Source organism: Triticum dicoccoides, chromosome 1B, assembly GCF_002162155.2.
Source record: "Triticum dicoccoides isolate Atlit2015 ecotype Zavitan chromosome 1B, WEW_v2.0, whole genome shotgun sequence".
NCBI lineage: Eukaryota > Viridiplantae > Streptophyta > Magnoliopsida > Poales > Poaceae > Triticum > Triticum dicoccoides.
Window position 1 is genome coordinate 11,555,444 of NC_041381.1, and position 25,145 is coordinate 11,580,588.

Sequence of the window (25,145 nt, forward strand, 5' to 3'; positions counted from 1 at the left end):
AGTAGGACTCCCCCCCTTCCCTAGTTGGACTAGGACTTGGGGGGGAAGGAGGAGAGGGGGGAAAGGAAAGGGGTGCGCCGCCCCCCCTCCTTGTCCTATTCGGACTTGGGGGGGAGGGGCGCGCGGCTGCCCCTTGGCCCCTTCTCCTCTTCCTCCACTAGGCCCACTAAGGCCCATTAGGTCACCGGGGGGTTCCGGTAACCTCCCGGTACTCCGGTAAAATGCCGATTTCACCCGGAACACTTCCATGTCCAAACATAAGCTTCAAATATATCAATCTTTATGTCTCGACCATTTCGAGACTCCTCGTCATGTCCGTGATCACATCCGGGACTCCGAACAAACTTAGGTACATCAAAACTTATAAACTCATAATAAAACTGTCATCGTAACGTTAAGCGTGCGGACCCTACGGGTTCGAGAACTATGTAGATATGACCTAGAACTATTCTTGGTCAATAACCAATAGCGGAACCTGGATGCCCATATTGGCTCCTACATATTCTACGAAGATCTTTATCGGTCAAACCGCATAACAACATACGTTGTTCCCTTTGTCATCGATATGTTACTTGCCCGATATTCGATCGTCGGTATTTAATACCTAGTTCAATCTTGTTACCGGCAAGTCTCTTTACTCGTTACGTAATGCATCATTCCGTAACTAACTCATTAGCTACATTGCTTGCAAGGCTTATAGTGATGTGCATTACCGAGAGGGCCCAGAGATACCTCTCCGACAATCGGAGTGACAAAACCTAATCTCGAAATACGCCAACCCAACATGTACCTTTGGAGACACCTGTAGTACTCATTTATAATCACCCAGCTACGTTGTGACGTTTGGTAGCACCCAGAGTGTTCCTCCGGTAAACGGGAGTTGCATAATCTCATAGTTACAGGAACATGTATAAGTCATGAAGAAAGCAATAGCAATATAGTAAAGGATCAAGTGCTAGGCTAACGGAATGGGTCATGTCAATCACATCATTCTCCTAATGATATGATCCCATTAATCAAATGACAACATATGTCTATGGTTAGGAAACATAACCATCTTTGATTAATGAGCTAGTCAAGTAGAGGCATACTAGTGACTATATTTTGTCTATGTATTCACACATGTATCATGTTTCCGGTTAATACAATTCTAGCATGAATAATAAACATTTATCATGATATGAGGAAATAAATAATAACTTTATTATTGCCTCTAGGGCATATTTCCTTCAGTCCTACCTAGCCATCGAGCTGCCGAGCAGCTTAGCCTTGTTGATCTTTCGCTTGACCAATAGAAAAGATGCAACACCGATTATGGCCACGATTACAACGGCGCCCACTGTCACGACAACAATGTTATCTTTTACCTTCTTCCCTGCAAACCAACATATATTAGTAAGCTATATGTGCCTTGCACATGAGTTCAGATAACTAAAATAAACCAAATATCAAAAGACTGTATTATTACATGTAAACATGTATATTCATATAGTCGTCGCTAGGTGGTCTACGGGTCTGGATGTAATTTTTTATTATTTCTGCTGTTCGTTGTACTGCCATGATTGAAAATAAATAGATCAGAAGTTTTCTCACAAAAATAACATGTATATTCATGTCACATATACATGAACTACAAGGTGTACAGTTACTTCTCATAGTTTATTCCATTGAAGATAATCTAGAAAATGTTGGAAGTCTATATGTATATATTACGCAAGTCATTTGGATTATATCCAACACATTTGTCTTTGAAGTATTTTGTAATAAATTAGTGAAAAGTTGTAAGAACACCTATACTTCATCTCTAGAACAAATGGACTTTATGAAGATGCAATCGTAACCTTTGATCAAAAGAAAAATCATAAATCAATGAATGTCAATCTCCTTTAGGAGATTTTTTTAAAGAAAAAATTAAACTTCGTAAGTGTCTAGAACAACAACAACAACAACAACAACAACAACAATGGATGTATTTTGAGGTTTCTGCAGGTCGTGCATTGTAAATTATAAACTAAAAATGAATGGTAATTATCATAGAAGAAAACAATTGGGAGAACTGAAGTAAGAAGAAACTGGAACAAATGAGAAGTGTCTAGTACTCCCGCCGTCCCATAATATAAGAGCGTATTTGACGAGTGAGGCATTTTGGAGGCCGAGCTACCTGCAGGCCGAAATCTGTGTCGTGTATTACAGCGCTGTGATGTGTGCTGCTTGCTTTTCCGTTGCTGATACGCCGGCAATTAAATTTTTTTTTTGAGTATCCGCCGGCAATTAATAGGCAATACACCAATGCCGTGGGCTGGGGTGCTGTCATTATACACGGGCCTCCGGTTCGGATGGGGTGGATGCCGGTGGATGTACATTATGTGCCTCGTGGGCTGGTGGGTCATTAATATTCATTTGATGGGCCCATGTGCACCTATGTATGCATTTACTTTCACTCGGTGCACAGAGTTTTGCCCGGTTTTGACCATTCATCCCCTTCTTCAGGATTGCTGGACGGGTGACGCGCCGCCATGGATGGGTAAGCTTCTGCTGGATCTTTTACTTTCTGTTCTAGTTCTAATACTGGGAAACAATCGAATGTGTAGAGGATGTTTCATTCGGTAGCTATTTTTATCTGGTTCCTCTGCCAGTGAGATGGATCTGACGAGATGTTCTTCTGGGTTTTGCTGCAGATTGGTTCCTAGGGTGGATGCCGGGGATATCTTAGGGGAAGAAGTCACTGCGGTGGAAACGATCGTTGCTTCTATCCATGTAGCTCGCGCGAGCTGTGAAGGTTTGATCTCATTCTCTTCTGATTCCACCAATGGTGTAATGGATGTCGGACGGCCCGGAGGAGGGCGACCCCTTCAACAAACAATGGTGACAGAGGGGGTTATTGACTTATACAACGGGTGCTAGTGAGGTGGTGGAAGATTCACACGACATGCCCTTTGAAGATATGAACGATGCAGATGTCAGGGAAGATGGAGATGCAAAAGGCGTGGTCGTATCCAAATCAAAAGCCTCCTGCTGGACCTGACGGTATGTCGGTTCTTTGTCGTATCATTATCATGAAAATAGGTGTTCTATGTTGGTTCTTGATATGTGTTGTGAATCTTTTGTTTTCAGACCAGGCGCGTGCGATGGAGGTTGCCATTGCAAAGGTTATGCCGTGGGCGACACATCATTGGTGCAAATGGCATCTGCTGAAGAAAGAAAAAGAGTGTCTTGGACCAGTGCTAGGCAAAGGGAGCGAATTCAAGCCAGAATTCAACAAGCTGGTGCACCATATGGTTACGCAAAAAGAGTTTGAGGATGGATGGGCATGTATGATTGAGAAACATGGGCTAGAGAAAAACCCATTCCTGAATCCTGACTCAAATATATGAGGTCAAACGGAAGTGGGCAAAATCCTACTTCATGGGAGTGTTCTGTGCTAAGATGACTAGCACACAGCAGAGCAAAAGTGCAAACCATGTGCTGAAGGGCTACGTGTGATGCACCTTTTTGTCAGACAATATGAGAATATAGATTTAGAAGAAAATTATCAGGAGAACAGGACAAAATCGGTGAGATTTCCCATCTTTTATGTTACTAGGAATTCTTCTTCTCATAATCGAGACTCCAGGAAGATTGGTTCAAACAAATATACTTATGACATTCTTCTTTGCAAGGTGGGGTTGTTCTGACTCAGAACTTGCCAGTTGAGATACATGCATCCGAAATTTACTCAAGGAAGAAGTTTGAAATTTTTGGGGAGATGTTGTATGAAGGAGGATCATATGTACATTGAAGTTGTGCCTCGCCGCGTGTACATAGCCAGGCACCTTAAAAAGGATTCAAATGGACAAGTGATGCAAAAATGAATTCCTTCTTCAAGTAAACGATCTTGCTAATAAGTTCAAGTGTGAGTGCGGGATGTTTGAGCATTTTGGGATGGTGTGCGGCCATGCACTTAAGGTATTTTTTGTACCTGCTTGTTTGTCTATCAAAGTGAGTGAATATTTTGTTCTTTGCAAGTCATGATTCAGCTTGGCCTGCTGGAGGTTCCCGCAAAACATGACAAAAAACTTCCTCTGGAGTTTCTGTGCTACGAGAAAGACCAAGGTCCTCTCAACTCTCGAGTACTCTCTTGCGGAGACATAACAATCTGTATCTGTTGTGCCTCAAAATTGTAAGACTAGGGGACAATAATCTGGATGCATACTCTCTTGCTATGGAGCAACTTAGGAATGTGAAAATGGCACTGGAGCCTGTGGCTCACGCTATGGTATGAGACTATCTGATAGAGAGATGTCACCTGGTTCTGCAGGATCTGCCGATCTGGGATAGGACATAAGCAACACTTTGGTCAGGCACTTCAGGCGCAGATTGCCTCACAATGTTCAGATTGTTTTGCAGCACTTCAAATAAGCGGCCGAGGGGCCGACCTACCACTAGCCACGACAAAGCATCGTATGAATAGCTAGCTAAGAGATCTAGGTTCTGTTCTATTTGCAGGTGCCAACGTGTCCACAGCGGGGCGATCTGCCAAAGGCTCCTAGGAAATCGCCTCGCTGCTCCAGGTGCAGTTTGAGAGGGCATAGGAACACCGCCCCAAGGTGGATTTCCATGAATAATTCAATTTTGTTTATGCTAGACAGCTATCTCAAAAAAATGTGATGTATGTGAAGTGACCGGATCCTCTCCTCACCTAGCTCTATTGCAGTTTGTCTGCCATGCATGTCCTTTGCTATCCAGTTCATGATTAGTTCCTATAATACTCTGTGTCTGCAATGTCGATGTGCTTCTGGAGTCGTGTGGTATAATTATGACTAATGTAATTGCTGGATTTTGTTAGCTGAACTAATTGGTGATTGGCATATTCAGTATTGCTGACAATCCGATTTTTCTGCCTACGCATTTCTTATTGCCACGTACTTGATGTGTTGTTCATCCAGTCTCTCATGCCAAGCAATGTGCCAGGCTTTCTTGTCCTTCTTGCTCTTCTCCTTCATCTTTCTAGTTTGACAAATGGCTCAGTCCCTTGAAGACCCAGCGAGCCCAATGAACATCTGCTGGCTATGGTGCTAGCCATCAAGTTCTTCTCCCTCTGTGTGACGTCCGCCCCTGGAACTTTGAATCAAACAAATGTATTTCTCCAACAAGCTAGCTAGGGTGGATCGCTGGCCCCAAAAGGAAACATCGACAAATTCCGACATTGGCCCTCGCCTTTAACCTCTCCCTTCCTTCTTGTTCATGTGTTGGCAAAGCTATTGTCGGATATGATGGCCATAGCATCTCCGACGAGTCGCTGGTTTTTGGTTTATCCTATATGGCCCTAACTGTAAGCCATAGTGACTTGGATGTAATTTTTTTCTTATCTTTGGGATCCTCTATGCAGTGTTGTACCACTTGTGTTATTTTAATATCGACTCTTTCTTGTCCCTTGTTGCAAAAAAGAAAAAAGAAATAGCCGACGGCCAACGTGCTTGGATTGCCATCTGTCTACCATCGATTCAGTTTCCTCCAACAATTGGAAAATTCATGATTTTTATTTCAAAACTTCAAAAGAATGTTTGTGTTCTAAAAAAATATTCATGTTTCGAAAAATGCTCTCATTTTTTCTCCGGTTGCTCTAAAGGGAGTACTTATTATAAAGGGAGAGTTGACGTACGGATCCTTGCTGCCCTTCCGATGGGCGGCGGTGGAGGGAATATCTCGAGCCGCAAGACGCAGTTGTAGCGGTGCAGCGACGACAAGCCTGCCGGAATGCCCGGCGCCCAGTAGAGGAAGTCCGGCAAGCCCCGCGCCGAGTCGTCCAGGCACCGGGCGCACTCCGCCGCCGCCACGTCCCTCGGGCATTGGGCCAGCATGTGCACCGTGGCGCCGCCCGCCTGGCAGGTCGCGTCCGCGGTGGCCAGCATCCGCCCGGAGCTGCCGGTCGCGGCGCGGGCCGCCAGGGACCGGGCCAGGCTGACGAGCTCGCCGGCGTCACAGGAGGGGTCGCGGTAGGACGAGGTCGCGGCCACGGCGATGTGGACGAGGTCACGCCCACGGGCCGCGGGGGCGTTGCCGTCGGTGTAGGCCAGGAAGCACCCGTCGGTCCAGACGGCGGCGCTCCGGTTGCCGTCGCAGGCGGCGAGGAGGCTCAAGGCGGAGAGCGACAGGCACACGCGGCAGGACTCCGGCGGCGGGGACTCGCCGAAGCAGAGGCCTCGGGCCCTGACGAGCGCTTCGTCGCTGCCGGACCCGAGGGAGGCGAAGCCCGTCAGCGCGGCGGCGGACGGGAGGGCGGCGAGGAGCGACCTCAGGTTGGACCCGAACGCGGCGCCTTTGATGGTGGATGGCCGTGGGTTCGGGTCGCAGTCGTGATGAGAGTAGCCCCCGGTGATGTCCTTGTAGTAGGTGCCGACCGCCCGGAACGCCATCACGGAGAGGAGGAGGAGGAGGAGGAGGCATTGACGCTTCGGCAGCGCCATGGCGTACGTTGACAATGGCAGCTAGACGGAGGAACTGTTGGGAAGTCGAGTGGCCGATGTGTATGGCTCTGCATGTTACCTATCCCCGGGATCGAATCGGGCGCACGTTCTCGCCGTAGTTTGACTAACCCTATGTGTTGACCAACTCTTGCAATCAAAAGCCATCGTGTAGTAGCACGTGCTCCAGCCCAGCATGGCAAGCAGCGGAGGCCCCACGTTGTCTCTTCTAAGCTAATTCCAATGCTATAAATTCTTAAATATTACAAAACCCCTATAAGCAGCAACAAAAAAACTTTTTCCGCCGCCGCAAGTCTATGTTCTTCCGCGATCCCATCTGGAGGCCTTCGCCGGTACTCTGCCGGAGGGGGCATCGATCATGAAGGGCTTCTATATCAAGCTTGATGCACCTCCTATGATGTGTGAGTAGTTACCACAGGACCTACGGGTCCATATTGATTAGCTAGATGACTCTCTCTCTCTCTCTCTCTCTCTCTCTCTCTCTTTGATCTTCAATACAATGTACTCCGCGAAGTTCTATTCGATGTAATCTTCTTTTACGGTGTGTTTGTTGGGATCCGATGAATGATGGGTTTATGATCAGATTATTCATTGAAAGTAATTGAATATTTTCTGAACTTTATTACGTGTCATTGTTAAAGCTTTGTAATGCATTCCTATCTATGACTTTTCATTGGCCAAGTTGATGATTGGACCTTCAATGGAAGTGGTGCACAGTAGTAGGTTCAATCTTACGGTGTCCTCACTCTGTGACAGGAGGGGTAGCGTGACACATATTTGTAGTGTTGCTACTAAGGGTAAAACAACGGGGTTTGGTCATATTGATTGGTTTTATTCTGTCTACATTATGCCATCTTGTTTAAAGCATTACTATATTCTTCATGAACTTAATACCATAGATGCATGCTGGATAGAGATCAATGAGTGGAGTAATAGTAGTAAATGCGGATGGATGTCGGTCTACTTGTCACGTAAGTAATGCCTATGTACTGGTCATGCAATGAATAACATCATAACTACGCCCCATGGGTCATAGTAATTTGCGTACACACCGTTTGCTATGTTCTTGCGAGAGCTGCGTTTAGCGAAAGCTATGGCCCCGGGTCCATTTAAATCATATTACTAAAACCCTACAACCTTGCTGTAATTTATTTACTTTTATTTTCTTTCACAATTTATATATCTCCTACTATCATATTTGATCATTATATTAACGAATAAAAGGGGATTGACAACTCTCTTGTCCGTTTTGGGTGCAAGTATTTGCTCTTGTGTGTGTAGGTACTACTAAAGGTCGTTTTCGTGGATCTCCTAACCATGAAAATGATCAGATTCAACCAAACTAATTAACTCGAGATCGACAAAAAATTCATAATCCTTATCATTAACAAAGATGGGAGAGGTAACAAACTTTGGATCATACTTCATTCTCTCCATCATAGATTTTTCTTCCAGCTTACTCAGTAATTTGTTAACATCATTTTTATCATTACAAGCAAGAAATTCTCTAGCTATCTCCCCATCCATAACATACCCATCAGGTATTTCAATTCTAGTAGGAAAGCTAGGCATAATAGGTGAATCATAATTTTCATCAGTTTCAAGTTCTTTAGCTTTAGCAAATTGTTCATCAAGAAATTCACTAGTGGCACAGTATCATCAAGCAGAGTACTAGCATAATCACAAGTTTCATTTAAAACAAAAGTAGTATCATCAATTACTTGCAACATATCAGAATGAATAACAGGTGGTGGTGTTGCAGGCCAACTCAAAACAGAAGTTGAATCAAGTGGGGAGCTAGATGGCAGTTCCTTACGTCCCCTCGTCTTAGAGGGTACGATCTTGGTTCTAGTATCTTTCAGATTCTTCATAGTGATCAACATATATAATTCACAAGTGACTCAACAAATAGAGCTATGCCCCCCGTCAACGGCACCAGAAAAAAGGTTTTGATAACCCACAAGTATAGGGGACCGCGACAGTCTTCGATGGTAGTATTTCACCCAAATTTATTGATTCGACACATAGAGAGCCAAAGAATGTTTATAAATATTAGCAGTTGAGTTGTCAATTCAACCACACCCGTAGAACTAAGTATCTGCATCAAAGTGTTTAGTAGCACAATACTATGATAATTTGATAGAAGTGGTAACAGTAGCAGCGATAGCGGTAACAGTAACAGAAATAGTTTTGTAGTTATTGTAACAACAGTAGCAATGATAGTAACTTAGCAAAGATCAATATGCGAAAAGTGTAGGCATTGGACCAGTGATGGATATTTGTGTTGGATGACATTCATCATGTAACAGTCACAATCTAGAGCGATACACAATAGCTCGAATTCATCAATATAATGTAGGAAGGTATTCCGTATATAGTCATATGTTCTTATGATAAGAACTTGCATGGCATCTTTTGTCCTACCCTCCCTTGGCAGCGGGGTCCATAAGGAAATCTAAGGGATATTAATGTCTCCTTTTAATATAGAACCGAAACAAAACATTAGCACATAGTGAATACATGAACTCCTCAAAGTACGGTAATCATCGAAAGAATCCCAATTATTGTCACATTCAGGTATGCGTATCATAACACGTAATAGGTGCATACAACTTGCAAGATAGGTTCAAGAACTCAAATATATTCACGAACATACAAGGTCCAGATCTGAAATCATGGCACTCGGCCCCTATTAACAAGCATTAGCATAGCAAAGTCATAGCAACATCAATCTCAGAACAAAATGGATACTAGGGATCAAGCCCTAACAAATTGACTCGATTACATTACATATTTCATTCAACCCATCATCATCCAGCAAGCCTATGAAGGAATTACTCACTCTTGATGGCGAGCATCATGGAATTATTGATGAAGGATGCTTGATGATGATGATAACGTCGAACACCCCTCTCCGGAGCTCCGAACGGACTCCAGATCAGCCCTCCCATTGAAGACCGAGAGGTGGCGGCTGCTCCTTATCGTAAAACGTGATGATTCTTTTTATCTAGTTTTTTTTCTCATGAATAGGTATTTATGGAGTTGGAATTAGGGTTGCCGGAGGCATCAGAGGCCCACAGGCCAAGGGGGCACGCCCTAGGGGGCGGGGTGGCTGCGCCCCTGGACTTGTGGCCCCTAGGTAGCCTGCCTCCAGCAGTTCTCTTGTCCAATATCTTTTGTATATTATGAACATATTCTCCGTAAATGTCCAGTTCAATCTGAGAACTTTTATTTGTACACAAAAACAACACCATGAAAATTCAGCTGAAAACAACGTTAGTCCAGGTTAGTTCCATTCAAATCATGTAAATTAGAGTCCAAAAAAAGAGCAAAAATGTTTGAAAAAGTAGATACGTTCGGGACGTATCAAGGAATCCGAGAACGAAGTCCCATCCAATGAATTCGAGTTTAGCCAACATCTCCAACCCAACATAGTCAAGTGATTAATGATGACTGTTTTAAGACCCCTCCAGTGAAGCATACGAAGGACAAGTCGAAAGTTGCGTTGACCTACAACAAAAGTCGAATGCGCGCTTGGCCAAAGAAGACAAAGAACCGGTGTTAGAGCATCTCCAATGCTGACCAGCAAATAGACACGGCAAATGTTTGTTTTTATGTCTGGACGTGGTCCGTAGACATGATACGGGAGAGAGTCATCCAACACCTTTCACAATTTAATCCTTATTTGTCCATTTGGTAGGAGAGAGAGAGAGAGAGAGAGAGAGAGAGAGAGAGAGAGAGAGAGAGAGAGGAGTGGAGACCATGCATGTGCGGAGAGACAAAAGAGAGGAGGACCACGTGGTGGTTTTTTGTTGGTCAAGTAGTTGTCCGGGCGCCGGTATAGCTTCCTGACGTTTGTCTCGAATTTGGCGGAAAACAAACATCTGGACCACTTCACGGATCAATGGAGTCCCATTAAATGACAAAAGCTAACACGAACGGTGCAGACACTACAATCTGTATATTACCAGAGCTTTGAGAGTTTATGTGAAGATGGCCTTAAAGCATCTTCTACACTCAGCATGTTCGTAGCATCTAGCGTGCTCACATACTCGTCTTGTGAACTACTCCCTCCGTAGTGTTAAAAATGATCTTATATTATGAGATGGAAGGAGTAGTACCTACATAGTGTGATGGTATGGACGCCTTGGATCGATCAGCTGTAAAAGAAAAAGACCATGACTGACATGTGTTGATGGTTGTCCTTGGTGATTTCATGGTTTGCATACAAGGTTCATTTGTGTGTGGCAAGCGGGGCAACTTTCTTGCATTACAAACGATAAGCGTTACAAATCATAAGCGGGAAATTTCTTGCGGTACAAATTACAAGCAAATAAAAAAGGCAGCTCGTTCTCCATTACAACTTCTCTTCATCTTGCAAACAAACCAGGCTTACAAAAGATGCCAATATATTGGTTACTACTCCCTTCGTCCCATAATACAACATTGTTTTGTACCCTAAAATAGCTTGCAAAACGATCTTTTATTATGGTACGGAGAGAGTACTAAATACGGACATGGACCCTCCAGCCCCTCAAATACCTTGGTTTCTGTTGGGTTGTGTTTTCACAATTTTTGACTGAATCATAAGATAAATAAATTGTTCTTTCCGTGATGTTTGAATGGATGAAAATAACCTGCAAAACATAGCGCAAATGAGTCATCTAATTCTGTTGGATTTGATCATATAAAGCAAATAATCAACACAGAAACAATTTAGGCCCTATGAGCAGAAGGGCTTCCATGAAATGAACAGAGCTCTCCACCAGCTCCATTGCGTCCCACATTTCTTTTTTCTATTTTTAAACCATAAGAGCAGCTTTTATTGTAGTCTTCCCCTGCTGGAAAAAATAACAGTAGCACGGAGCCTTCAGATACTCCCTCCATTTCTTTTTACTTCGCGTATTAGTTTCGTTCATAGTCAAACTCACCAAACTTTGACCAAGTTTATACAAGATATTATTGACATTCACAATACAAGTTCATTATCATTAGATCCATCATGGAATATATTTTCATATTATATTTATTTGATATTGCAGATGTTTATATCTTTAATACTTTCTCCGTCTCAAAATTCTTGTCTTAGATTTATCTAGATACGGATGTATCTATCACTACAATGTGAATAGATACATACGTATGTAGACAAATCTAAAACAATAATTTTGGAACGGAGGGAGTATAAATTTGGTCAAACTTTGAAAATTTTGACTTAGAAAATGTCTGATACGCGAGTAAAAAGAAACGGACGGAGTGTGTCCTACCTAGCTGTCCAGCTGCCTAGCAGCTTGAGCCTTGTTGACCTTTCGCTTGACCAACAGAAAAGCTGCAACACTGATCACGGCCACGATTGCGACGGCACCCACTATCACGACGACAATGTTATCTTTTACATTCTTCCCTGCAAACCAACATGTACTAGAAAATTACACGTGCCTTGCCATGAGTCCAGATAACTAAAGTAAAACAAAATATCAAAAGACGGCATTATTACATGTAAAATATAAATTCATGTCACATATGCATGAACTTCATGGTGTATACTTAGTTCTCATAGTTTATTTCGTTGAAGAGAAAGTTATATCTAGAAAATGTTCGAAGGCAAGATGTAATATTACACACGTTATTTGAAATACATCCAGCATATTTATCTTTCAAGTATTATGTAATGCATTAGTAGAAAATTATAAGAATAGTTATACTTCATATCCAAAGGCAAATGTACTTTATGAAGATGCAGTCATAACCTGGAATAGGAAAACTCATAAAGAAAGTAAGGAATGTCAATTCCTTTGTAAGCATTTTTTGTGAAAATTTTAAACTTTGGATGTGTCAGAAACAAAAACAATGCATGTGTTTTAAGGTTTGTGCATTGGAAATCATAAACTAAAAAAAAGGTTATTATGATTGAAGTAAAAAAATTGGGAGAATTGAAGTACATAAGAAACTAGAAATCTAGAACACATTAGAAGTGTGTATTTTGAGATTTGTGGATAATTTCAGCTTAACCCCAACAATACAACTTTCTAGAAAGTACATTTGGAAAAATATATGGAATGAACAAGATATCTAGAGGGGCTATCATTTCTCATTCTATCTTTTCCTCGCCGCCTTTTTGAGACTCCTCATGCACTCCACATCTCCCATCTCCTCCCTCGACGCTACCGAAGCCCAGAGAGGGGATGGACGGAGAGCTTAGGCTGGTCATGTGAATATTATTATTTTAGTTGTGATGCCTTAGGGGCGACTGCCTTTATATGCCACAGAGAAGCTTGACACCGACGCTAAAGCGACATCTGCTAGCAGCTGCTTCTTCTAGATGTCTTCCATGGTAGGTGGATGCCGAGGGAGGTTGAACTCGCAATGGCTTCACTAATAAGCTCAGGCCGGCAAAGGATCTGGTAGTTCTTGGGGTGGCTCCCCTCTTGTTTCTCTGTTGCTCATGGGCGAAAGGAGTGAGGGCAGTGGATCTGGCTCACACACTTGTAGATCCAGTGAGCCCAGGGAGCATCCACTGGCTACAGTGCTATCTCATGAAGTTCTTCTTTCTCTGCACAACCTCCGTTGTACGAGGTTTGAATCAAACTACACAATTTGTTCAACGCACGATTAGGGCGGCTCGCTGTCCTCAAAAGGAATCACCAGCATATTTCGTCGTGCTCGTCTTCAACATCTCCCTCCCATCCTTGTGCTGCGTTGGCAAGGCTATGGTTGGAGAAGGTGTCAAAGCATCTACAGCGATGTCGTCGGTGATCTAAGGACGAAATTGCGCTTTGGCTTATCCTATCGCCTCCTAATATAAATTGGGAGGACTTGATTGTAATTTTTTTTATGTTCTGGGCACTTCTACTATTTTAATTGAATTGGGACGAATTTGTTTTATTCAACAACCAGTATTCAAAATTATTCGATAAACTATATAATGGTATATCGGTACAGAGGTATAGAGAGATATTTATGGATGCAATGAAGATATAGATATACATTATCGAGAGACCGGAGAGAGTTGACATACGGATCCTTGCTCCTCTTCCGATGGGTGGCGCCGGAGGGGATCTCTGGAACCGCATGGTGCAGTTGTAGCGGTACAGCGACGACGCGCCTAGTGGAATGCCTCGGCGCCATTCGAGGCTGTCCGGCAAGCTCCGCGCCGACTTGTCCAGGCAGAGGGCGCAGTCCGCCGGAGCGACGTCCCTCGGGCATTGGGCCAGCGCGTGCACCGTGTCGCCGCCGCCGTTGGCCTGGCAGGTCGTGTAGGCCGTGGCCAGCATCCGGCCGGAGCTGCCGTGCGCGGCGCGGGCCACCAGGGACCGGGCCAGGCGGACGACCTCCTCCGCGTCGCAGGAGACGTCGTTGGACGAAGGGGATGCTCCGGTGAAGACGTCGTTGGTCGCTGAGGCTGTGGCGTTGCCGTCCGTGTAGGCCAGGAAGCACCCGTCGGTCCAGACGGCGGCGCTCCGGTTGCCGTCGCAGGCGTCGAGGACCATCCCGGCGGACTGGGACAGGCAGTCGCGGCAGGACTCCGGCGGCGGCGAGTCACCGAAGCATAGTCCTCGGGCCGTGGCCAACGCGCGGCCGCGACCGGACCGGAGGGAGGCGAAGCCCGTCGGCGCGGCCGCGGACGGCAGGGCGGCGAGGAGCGACCTCAGGTTGTCACCGAACGTGGTGCCTCTGGTGGTGGACCGCCCTGTGCTCACGGGGCAGTCGTATTGAAAGTATCCCCCGGTGATGTCCTTGGAGGCGCCGCCCGCACAGAACGCCATCGTCATGGCCACGAGGAGGAGGAGCCATTGACGACCCGGTAGCGGCATGGCGTTGACAATGGCGCTTGCCAGAAGCTATAGACAATGTACGGAACCTTTCCCGGGGATCGAATCGAATCGAACGCACGTTGGCCGTATATGTTTGACTAGCTCTAGCACTCAAACGCTGTGTAGCTCAAAATTAGTCAGGGACATGAACTGTACGTACCTGGCATAGTTTTTGGACCCCATATCCCACGAACGTTCGTCAAGAAAAAGGTAATTGTTTATCTGAAGTTGCTTGGTGTTACATATGTACTCTTGCTTTGCTTCAGTAGTCTTGCTTTCACCTAGAGTGGCATTGCTATTGTTACATGGTGACTCCTGACAGCGGATGATTTTTGTGTGGCCGGGGTGTCAAGATGGTTAATTTCTACCAAAGTCCCCCCTAGGAATATGTGGCTTGGTGTTCCATGTGATGCTTGACTCTAGACATATCATGCCATTTTAATTAATTAAATACTACGTACATGCCCTGAGCTTTGATATTCCATTTCATCCTTTTGCTAGCATTTTCGGTACTCCTAATTTTCTTGCCTTACATTGATACTTAGTGCATACTTCACTGGTACATTGAAATATGCGGAATTTTTTCTCTCGATCTCCTACACATAAGCCTAAATATCTTCCCCAAAAAAGTTCATCATACATGCCTATTATGGCATTTCTAAAGTCACTCCGACTATACTGCCATATGTGCATCACCGATGGCCATAATATAGATATCATTTATATCATATTTAATAAATAAGAGTGTTTCCATCCACCCTGTGAGATCCAATGTTTGTATGTCATTGCAAAAGGGATCCAATTCTCCCGAAACATCTATGGTTTCGCAACTCGAATAAAAATCTTGCAACAAACTTCCTGCTATTTTACCTCCTACTCTTCACCACACCGCCATCATTGCCAGGGTTCTAAGCGCCTCTTCACTGAATCTAGACCTTGCTCCTCATCTTACTCACGTTGACGAACATGAACCGGGCTGCTAACAACATCATGCTAAGGTCTAACTGATGCACGAATGATCAAGCTATGCACCTTCAGGACTGGAGTTCCATGTTCTTCCACCTTTCTATGATACCGCAATTTCAAAACTTTCTGTGTACTCTCCTTCCCTTTCCCGGCTTTCGCTGTAAATGTACTATGATCTATTAATACAATGGTCCAGGCCGATGTCAGTTTGTTATAGCACTGTTTGAAAGTAAGAGCATCAAACCCAACGAGGAGCAGAAGCAATTGAATGCAAGGAAAATAGCTGGGAATAAGCACAAAATGTTTGTAACGTGATAGTAATGTTTTTGGTAATTTGAATGGTTACAAATAATTAAATAAAGGTCAAAGTAATCCAAATTCAAAGATAGCTAAACTTCCGCCCATTCCTAGTAATGAAGATATCATACATTAAGGAGACAGCTAAGCTCCGATCCAATCCTTTTTGAGGGGAAGGAAATTCCGCACTAGCAATACAATATTTTGTTTTTGGAAACCTATACTCCCTAAAAGGTCTAATCACATACAAATACGTACATTAAGGTATAAGAATCTCCAAAAGGTCTTATATTTAGAAACGGCCGGAGTACATATTTCAAATGTTTGGTGAAACTATATGTACCGGAAGTCACACATATTAGCCCCACAAATTGATGATGAGTCGGTCAGCCCAAAAATGGATAGTCGGTGTAGCCAACGACGGGGTCAGAGGTGTAGAAGGTGGCCCTGTTGTACTTGTTGAGCTCTGCGTCGAGCTCAAACCTCTTCGGAAGGTCCGGGTTCGCTAGGAAAAGCCGCCCAAATGCCACTAGGTCGGCGTACCCCTCTCCGACCACCTTATTCCCCTCCTCCCTATCATACCCGCCGCCGGCGATAAATGTCCCCTTGAACGCCTCCCGGTACGGCCGCAGCCGCTTCGGCACCACCCGCCGACCATCGGCACGCGCCATTCTTGGCTCCACCATGTGGAGGTAGAGGATGCCGCCGGGGACGCCGTTCAGCTTGGTGGCCATGTGGAGCGCGAGGGCGTGCGAGTCGGAATCGTGGCAGTCCATGTAGTCGGCAAAGGGCGAGAGGCGGACTCCCACGTGGTGGCTGCCGATCTCGCCGGCCACGGCGGTGACCACCTCAAGCGCGAAACGGCACCTGTTCTCTAGGCTGCCGCCATACTCGTCGTCGCGGTCGTTGGCGCTGTCCTTGAGGAACTGCTCCACGAGGTACCCGTGCGCGCCGTGGATCTCCACGCCGTCGAACCCTGCAATCCAATTGCCGTGGACATGGACAGAACAGACAAGTTAAAGCAGAGCATGACGAACAGAGCAAAGCAGTCAAAGGAGAGCACGGAGCTCATCCGTGCTTACCGGCGTCGATGGCGTTCCTGGCTGCTCTCCTGAAGTCCTCGACGACGCCGGCGATCTCGGTCACATCCAGCCGCCTGGGCGTCGCGAACTCCTCCTCGACGCCATCGTTCATCCGCGGGGTGGCGATCGGCCTGCCGGTGCTGGACACCGGCTGCGGCGTCCCCGCGGGCGTCCCGTCCGGCCGGAGCGCGCCCACGACGCGGCCGACGTGCCAGAGCTGGCAGAAGATGACCGCGCCCTTGGCGTGCACGGCGTCGACGACGGGCCGCCACGCCTCCACCTGCTCCACCGTCCAGATGCCCGGGGTGGGTCGGTGGCCCTGCGCCGCAGCGGACACGCCCGTGGCCTCCGTGATCAGCATCCCGCCGGCGGTGGCGCGCTGCGCGTAGTAGACGGCGGCGTGCGGCTGCGGGAGGTTCCCCGGGGACCGCTGCCTCGTCAGCGGCGCCAGCACCACCCTGTGCGCCAGCTCCAGCTCGCCGCCGCCCGTCCTGTACGGTGTCAGCAGAGGGATCGCCGCCGCCGTCACCGTCTCACCTTCTTCTCGGGCCATGACCGGCGAGTGAGTGAGTGTGAGCTACTGAGCTAGTGACAACGTATGCAGCTGAGATCAGAGATGATTCGGTTGCTGATCAAATGGGAAAGGCAGTGTATATATAGATGAGATTATTATCCATCTTCATCGTGCTATATGATGCATGCACTGATGATTGCAACCATGAACAAACGTCTTTTCTTCTTTGGAGAATCAATCGGGGCTCTGCTCCAGCGCAAGACCCCAAATGGACGTTCGTTTTGTCCGGATTTTGTCCGTTTGGGTAGAGCAATGGGATCTTGTCTGAGCCTGTTCTGGGATGGAGTGGTCCCAACACGCGGACGCATCCTTTGGCCCCATCCTGCCCATATATTTATATTTCAATGTTTAAAACTAGTTTGCACGTCCAAATATTAATTGAGTGAACATAAGAACAATACATCTATTGATTGCCAATGTGAGTCTACACGTGGTCAACCAAGTCATTTTGAAGATCCGAATGAGTGTGCCAATCATGCAGTTCACGATGAAATTGGGCAAACTGTTCAAACGTGACCGGTTCTTGGTCGTGAATGATCAGTGCAGCCACCACAAGATCTTCGTCATCCGAGGACGAATCGTCCGATGACTAAATGAAGTGGTGGAAGAAAAATTCATCTCCACTGTCCATACCTTTGTTGACAAAGTGTCAAACACCTTGCAGTCGTGGTGCCAAAGAGGCCGCGATGATCACCTCGATGCAGCAGGGATGGTTGGTGGCCGGCTACTGGCCACTCTGGAGCACTCGACGGAAGCTGCCGTGGTCCATATCCGTCGCCGGCGGTCGTATCCCCTCTGGCACTGGCTACAACGGCGACAGCCAAATCTCCTCCAAGCGACGGCCAAAACTCCTATGAAAGCGCGACCAGTGAGGAGGTGGCCGGAGAATAGTGGTGGCACCGATGGAGGGGTGGGGCGGGGGAGAGCGGGTGGACGCGTTGAAGGCGAATGAACTGCTAGTGTCCCCGACATGCGGGCCACGAGGAGGACAAGGGCGTGAGTTCAGCCCATCCACGCGATGTCCGTTTCACTCCAAAGTCGGCGCAAATTTGGCCCCGAAATGAGTCGAAAACAGACGAAATCCAAATATTTTTCCGTTTGGGGCCGCGTTATTCGTTTGTTTTACTCCAAACGAACGCATTTAGACGGGATATAATCGCGCGCTAGAGTTGGCCTTAGTGCTTAGCTTGGCCCCTTGGCCAGTCGAATCGGTAGGCACTGAGTGAGTGAGTGAGTGACTGACGCAAGCCGTGATGTATTGCCTCCGCGAAAGTAGCAGCCCTACATCACAAAGGTACAAACTTTTTTTTAGTGTTTTCAAAGAGAGAATAAACAAATGGAACCAAGAGGACTTTTGAGGCGTCTGGTGGACTGCATTCAATTGTGTTGAGTACAGTAGGGGGCAGGTGGATTTTTTTTCCTTCCACCAGGGGCCAAGTAAACTTTGGTGCAACATGGAATGGATCAAAGGAAGTTGCTCAAATTTTTTTTCTCATGGGAGACATTGCTCCCTCTGATCCGAAGCAGAAGCCTCATGCCCTCATGCAATAAGAGGCTTGCTTGGAGCTCGGTGGTTAGTCATGTGGTCGTGCAGCCTGTCGACCCGAGTTCGACTCTCCAACTAACATTTTGGCGTATATATAATTCTTGTTTTGAAAGAAAGCCTTGTTTGACAATTATTTCATGGTCTAATGCATAATTTCAAATTACAATTTTCAGGTGGCTTATTGCATACCACATGTCTTCAATCAAGGCTCTAAAAGCCGAACAAGTGACACCACGATCAACATGGCACCATAGAATGAATGTTGTGCAACCCATGCTAGGGAATGACGACCGACGAAAGCTGCACCGACCATAGATATATGCTTCGTTTCTTCTTTCATCGCCGTTTTTGCCGCCAACCCCTAAATGAAGGACTTTCAATACAATGGTGAGCACCGTTGACGGGGACTAGGCGTGAGACTTATTCCTTTGACATGCCATCTCCAATGCAAAAAGGGAATCTAAAAGCTTGCAGAAAACCAAGGAGGTGCGGTGGACCGCCTGACTGACGCTGGGAAAGTAGATAGTGAGGAGAGCGAGAGGGGCGAGGATATAGTCTTGTGGACGGTTCCTTTCATTTTCCTTTCTTGCCTATAAGAAAATGGTTCGGGGGTTTTCCTTTCAAATGGAATCCTTTCATGTTTTTTCTCTCATGGTTTACACTGCTCTCTATGATCCGAAGCACAAGCCTTGTGCCCTCCTGCAATGAGAGGCTTGCCCGGAGCTCGGTGGTTAGTCATGTGGTTCTGCAGCCTATCGACCCGAGTTCAACTCTCCAACTCAAAATTTAGGCGTATATATAACTGCCGTTTTGAAAGAAATCCTCGTTCGACAATTATTTCATGGTCTAATGTGTGATTTCAACTTATAATTTCACAAATGATAAGTGTTACACGTGTGCCACGAAGTTACACCACCCAGACTTTTTTACAACTAGAATTGCAATCTAGAAAAAAAAACCCAAACAAATAGTGAAACTTGTCATCCAAACAGAAAGTTGCCGCACTTCACAACTAAAGTTTCCATCGTTGGATAAATAAACGTGGCATCAAAAAACATCAGGGCGGAATTGCTTCGTGCAACACATGTGATACTTACCAGGGTCCTACAATTTTCAGGTGGCTTATTACATGCCACATGTCAATCAAGGCTCCAAAAGCCTAACAAGAGACACCTCGATCAACATGGCACCATAGAATGAATGTTGTGCAACCCATGCTAGGGAATGACGACCGACGATAGCTTCACCGACCATAGATATATGCTTCGTTTCTTCTTTCATCGCCGTTTTCGCCGCCAACCCCTAAATGAAGGACTTTCAATACAATGGTGAGCACCGTTTACGGGGACTAGGCGTGAGACTTATTCCTTTGACATGCCATCTCCAATGCAAAAAGGGAATCTAAAAGCTTGCAGAAAACCAAGGAGGTGCGGTGGACCGCCTGACTGACGCTGGGAAAGTAGATAGTGAGGAGAGCGAGAGGGGCGAGGATATAGTCTTGTGGACGGTTCCTTTCATTTTCCTTTCTTGCCTATAAGAAAATGGTTCGGTGGTTTTCCTTTCAAATGGAATCCTTTCATGTTTTTTCTCTCATGGGTTACACTACTCTCTATGATCCGAAGCACAAGCCTTGTGCCCTCCTGCAATGAGAGGCTTGCCGGGAGCTCGGTGGTTAGTCATGTGGTTCTGCAGCCTATCGACCCGAGTTCAACTCTCCAACTCAAAATTTAGGCGTATATATAACTGCCGTTTTGAAAGAAATCCTCGTTCGACAATTATTTCATGGTCTAATGTGTGATTTCAACTTATAATTTCACAAATGATAAGTGTTACACGTGTGCCACGAAGTTACACCACCCAGACTTTTTTACAACTAAAATTGCAATCTAGAAAAAAAACCCCAAACAAATAGTGAAACTTGTCATCCAAACAGAAAGTTGCCGCACTTCACAACTAAAGTTGCCATCGTTGGATAAATAAACGTGGCATCAAAAAACATCAGGGCGGAATTGCTTCGTGCAACACATGTGATACTTACCAGGGTCCTACAATTTTCAGGTGGCTTATTACATGCCACATGTCAATCAAGGCTCCAAAAGCCAAACAAGAGACACCTCGATCAACATGGCACCATAGAACGAATGTTGTGCAGCCCATTCTCAGGAATGACGACCCACGAAAGCTTCATTGACCATGGATATACGCTTCGTTTCTTCTATCGTCGTCGTTTTCACTGCCAACCCCTAAATGAAGGACTTTCAGTACAATGGTGAGCACCATTGACGGGGAGTAGGAGAGACTTATTCCTTTGACCTGCCATCTACAATGCAAAAAGGAAATCTAAAACCTTGCAGAAAACCAAGGAGGTGCGGCCCACGGCACCGTCTGACCGACGTCCGAAAAGAAGGTAGTGAGGAGGGCGAGAGGGGCGAGGATGTAGTCTTTTGGACGGTTCCTTTCGTTTTCCTTTCCCGCCTATGAGAAAATTGGGCGGGGCTTTTCCTAATTAGGAATATAGTCACAAAAATTAAAGCTTAGTTTTGATTGCAATAATAGACATCATCGTCCCAAAAGATGGGGAATGATGAAGGCGATGGAGGAGTACATATAATTGGTCGCTGTCTCTCGCGGAGTCAAAAGACACAGAACTTGATAGCACGACTAAAACTATAATAAGATGCATTTTTCTTCCATGCTTAGCTCACCCATGATGTATGTCGGCTCAATTAGCAGCCGGGAGCACATTAGTTTAATATAACCATATCACATGATAATATATGATTTGGATACCTATGATCAAAGTTAGTACAAAGTTGGGTCATCTATTTTGGAACGGAGGGAGTATAAATGAATCTCCTGTCTATTCCACTACTCAGCAGTCACTACTCCACACCACTCAGCAGTCTTCTTCTTCCTCCCCCGGCATTAATTGATCAAGAAAAGCTTCAGCTATCAGCAATGGAGCCCATCCCTCTCCTCACGCCGTACAAGATGGGCCAATTCGACCTCGCCCACAGGTACGTACCATCCACTGGAACCGTCGGCCACCTGTTGTACATGTTCCATCACTCTTGGATCATGTATGCATGGCTGACATGACGGCCGGCTGACGACCATGTTCATGCTGCAGGGTGGTGATGGCGCCGTTGACAAGGCAGCGCTCCTACGGCAACGTGCCACAGCCGCACGCCGCCGTGTACTACGGTCAGCGCGCCACCGCCGCCGGCCTGCTCATCGCCGAGGCCACAGGGGTCTCGGACACGGCACAGGGCTACACTGACACCCCGGGGATATGGACCGCAGAGCACGTCGAGGCGTGGAAGCCCATCGTTGCCGCCGTGCACGCCAAGGGCGCGCTCTTCTTCTGCCAGATCTGGCATGTTGGACGTGTGTCCACCTTCGAGCTGCAGCCCGGTGGCGCCGCCCCGCTGTCGAGCACGGAGAAGGGGGTCGGCCCGCAGATGAGCTTCGATGGCCGGCTAGAGGAGTTCTCGCCGCCGAGGAGGCTGACAGTGGAGGAGATACCTGCCATCATCGACGACTTCAGAAAGGCCGCCAGGAACGCCATCGACGCTGGTATGCACCACATATATATGCTGTCAATATATACAGTAATAATTACTTTGTGCCAACAACTTTTAGCGCATGTTTTTTCCTAAATAAAAGTTCAGTTGAACTTTTTCTTTCTTTGGCTACTAATTAACAAAAAAATTGTACCTTTAGATATATTTCATGATTATTTTTCAAAATTCAAAATTTATACATTTTTTTTGAGTTGAAACACAGTTTTTATACATTTATTTACCTTAGGGTACAAATTGCACATTTAGATATTTTTTCAGATTTTTTAAAATATATTTTCTCCATAGACTTAGAATTTACTAACATGTAACCGTGGCAGCTAGGTGGCAAAGATATCTAAGATGTCATGTATTCTAGAATTGATGAAGCAATTCACTTGTTGGTTGTGGCAGGTTTTGATGGCGTGGAGATCCATGGTGCAAACGGGTACATCATTGAGCAGTTTCTCAAGGATAGTGCTAATGACCGCACCGACGAGTATGGTGGCAGTCTCGAGAACCGGTGTCGCTTCGCTCTTGAGGTCGTCGATGCTGTTGTGAAGGAGGTCGGTGGCCACCGTGTGGGCATCCGCCTCTCCCCTTTCACCGACTACATGGACTGCCATGACTCTGACCCCCACTCCCTTGCACTCTACATGTCCACAAAGCTCAATGGCCATGGCATCCTCTACATCCACATGATCGAGCCGAGGATGGCCATCGTGGATGGGCGGCGAGTGGTGCCGAAGCGGTTGCTGCCATACAGAGAGGCGTTCAAGGGTACTTTTATCGCTAATGGTGGATACGACCGTGAGGAAGGGGGCAAGGTGATCACCGAGGGGTACACGGACCTGGTGGCCTTTGGGCGGCTATTCCTGGCGAACCCGGACCTGCCAAAGAGGTTTGAGGTAGGCGCAGAGCTAAACAAGTATGATAGGATGACCTTCTACACCTCCGACCCCATCGTCGGCTACACCGACTACCCATTCCTAGAATAATCATCGAAGGAGCTTCTTTCTTACCGCTGGCTCTATAATGAAATGTATGTGTGAAATTTATGTTTCATCCAGCAAATAAACTTCGCACGATAATTGCTGAAGCTGCTCAAGTTTTTACAGAAACGTTACTCTCTCTTTTAAGTCTCACATACACTGTTTCAAGAAGGGTTTCCATTTAAAAATCAGGTAAAGGGACATCTCCGTATTTTTTTCAAGGCAACCATTTCTTGAAAAGTCGGAGGGAGATCTTAAGTTGTACTAGCTCATACCAAATATGACAAGGAATTGTTTCGTGTCTACAAGACTATTAATTTTATCGGACGGATATCTCACTCCTTGTCATTTCTAAATAGGCATTTTTTAGTCTTCATTTCTTTTATCAAAAAAACTGTACTCTCTCTGTTAACTAATATAAGAGCGTTTAGATTTGATCTAAACGCTCTTATATTAGTTTACGGAGGGAGTATATATTATTTTAGCCAATCATATCGTTGACCAAACCCAACCGGTACGTTTTCGTTAAAGGTATACATATCCCCGAAGGAATCCGGCCACTCCACAAAGTCATCCACAAATTCAAGATCAAAAAGCATAAGGTTGTCACTGTCACCAGGTGGCAAGCATGGTAAGCTATGTAAAGAAAAGGTCTTCTCTTTAAAATTTGATTTTGAAAAGGCCTACGATCGGTTTAATTTGTGGTTTTTGCAAAGTCACTCTTCCGTAAAGGCTTTCACGTGGCCTCGTTCAACGCATGATGCGTCTGGTGTCGGGTGTCCTAAACACTGCCCCCGCTTATCAGTGCTATCTAACCTATGGCTATCATCTACTTCCTCCGTTCCTAAATACAAGTCTTTTAGAGATTCTAATACAAACTACATATGAATGTGTATATATATATTTTAGAATGTTGATTCACTCATTTTGCTTCGTATGTAGTCCGCATTGGAATCTCTAAAAGGACTTATAATTAGAAACGAACGGAGTAGTAGTGATCTGCGCCAGAAACTATTGTATGCTATTGTTGACCGGTCCACCCTAGTGTTACATGATATCGTATAAACCACCCTGGTGGACCGGTCAACTGATGCATGCGGGTCCTTTTCACCTGTGCACCATGGTAGGTTTTTACCGTGTAGACTGGTGGGTCGTGACGATGAAATATCTGCATTACTTTTGTGTTAAAAAAAAACTTGCATTATTTCTTTCGTGGGTGGCATTTGTTATATCTGAATCAAGCTTTCTAAGTGCTCTTAGCGGGAGCTCCTATCCATACTGTAGTGCAGAAATGCGTCGTAAGAAAAAAGGCAGCGCGCCCTTGCAGGATTCGACCCAGAGTTGGTGAAGAAGACCAGCGAGCAGCTAATCAGTGGAGCTAACAACCGTTGGAGACCAAAGAGGAACACGCAAGTTTAAGAACTAACAACAATGCAGAATCCGGTCAGTTTTGTATTTTCTCCGAACATTTCTTGGAAAATGTGAACACATTTTTAAAAAGTGAGAAATGTTTGATAGTCCGACAATTCTTTGAACAAGTCAAAACATTTTGAAATTCACTTTATAACAATTTTTTGAAAACTCAAACATTTTCTAAAAAATGCGAACATTTTTTAAATTTTGAGAACAAAATTTGATAACAGAACATTTTTCGAAATTCTGCAAAAACTTTCTAAAGGGAGAACATATTTTTGGAAATACAGAACATTTTTAGAATATGTGAACTTTCTTTGAGTTCACCAGAATAATTTGAAAATTGGAACATTTAAAAAAATGATGAACAGTTTTCAAAAACATCAACTTTTATTTAAATTCCCATTTGTTTTGAATTTATGAACAAAATTTAAAAA

The 25,145-nt window shown here is 45.5% G+C and overlaps 3 protein-coding genes across 3 annotated transcripts; 1 reads left to right on the top strand and 2 right to left on the bottom strand.

The window, feature by feature from the left end:
• Nucleotides 1–1,128: 1,128 nt before the first annotated feature.
• LOC119299299 (cysteine-rich repeat secretory protein 38-like) lies at nucleotides 1,129–6,418 on the bottom strand. The gene is made up of 2 exons (XM_037576539.1): nucleotides 5,642–6,418; nucleotides 1,129–1,375 (listed from the first exon to the last, which is right to left on the bottom strand). The coding sequence occupies exons 1-2, from the start codon at nucleotides 6,393–6,395 to the stop codon at nucleotides 1,236–1,238; spliced, it is 894 nt and encodes a 297-aa protein (XP_037432436.1). The 5' UTR covers nucleotides 6,396–6,418; the 3' UTR covers nucleotides 1,129–1,235.
• Nucleotides 6,419–15,814: 9,396 nt separating this feature from the next.
• On the bottom strand, nucleotides 15,815–17,231 carry LOC119299309 (putative 12-oxophytodienoate reductase 5). Its single transcript, XM_037576549.1, has 2 exons — nucleotides 16,624–17,231; nucleotides 15,815–16,517 (listed from the first exon to the last, which is right to left on the bottom strand). Exons 1-2 carry the CDS (start codon nucleotides 17,174–17,176, stop codon nucleotides 15,928–15,930), a joined length of 1,143 nt encoding a protein of 380 aa, XP_037432446.1. The 5' UTR covers nucleotides 17,177–17,231; the 3' UTR covers nucleotides 15,815–15,927.
• A 4,397-nt stretch (nucleotides 17,232–21,628) lies between these two features.
• LOC119315829 (putative 12-oxophytodienoate reductase 5) lies at nucleotides 21,629–23,434 on the top strand. The gene is made up of 3 exons (XM_037590296.1): nucleotides 21,629–21,760; nucleotides 21,874–22,319; nucleotides 22,718–23,434. Exons 1-3 carry the CDS (start codon nucleotides 21,702–21,704, stop codon nucleotides 23,299–23,301), a joined length of 1,089 nt encoding a protein of 362 aa, XP_037446193.1. The 5' UTR covers nucleotides 21,629–21,701; the 3' UTR covers nucleotides 23,302–23,434.
• The last annotated feature ends 1,711 nt before the right edge of the window (nucleotides 23,435–25,145 follow it).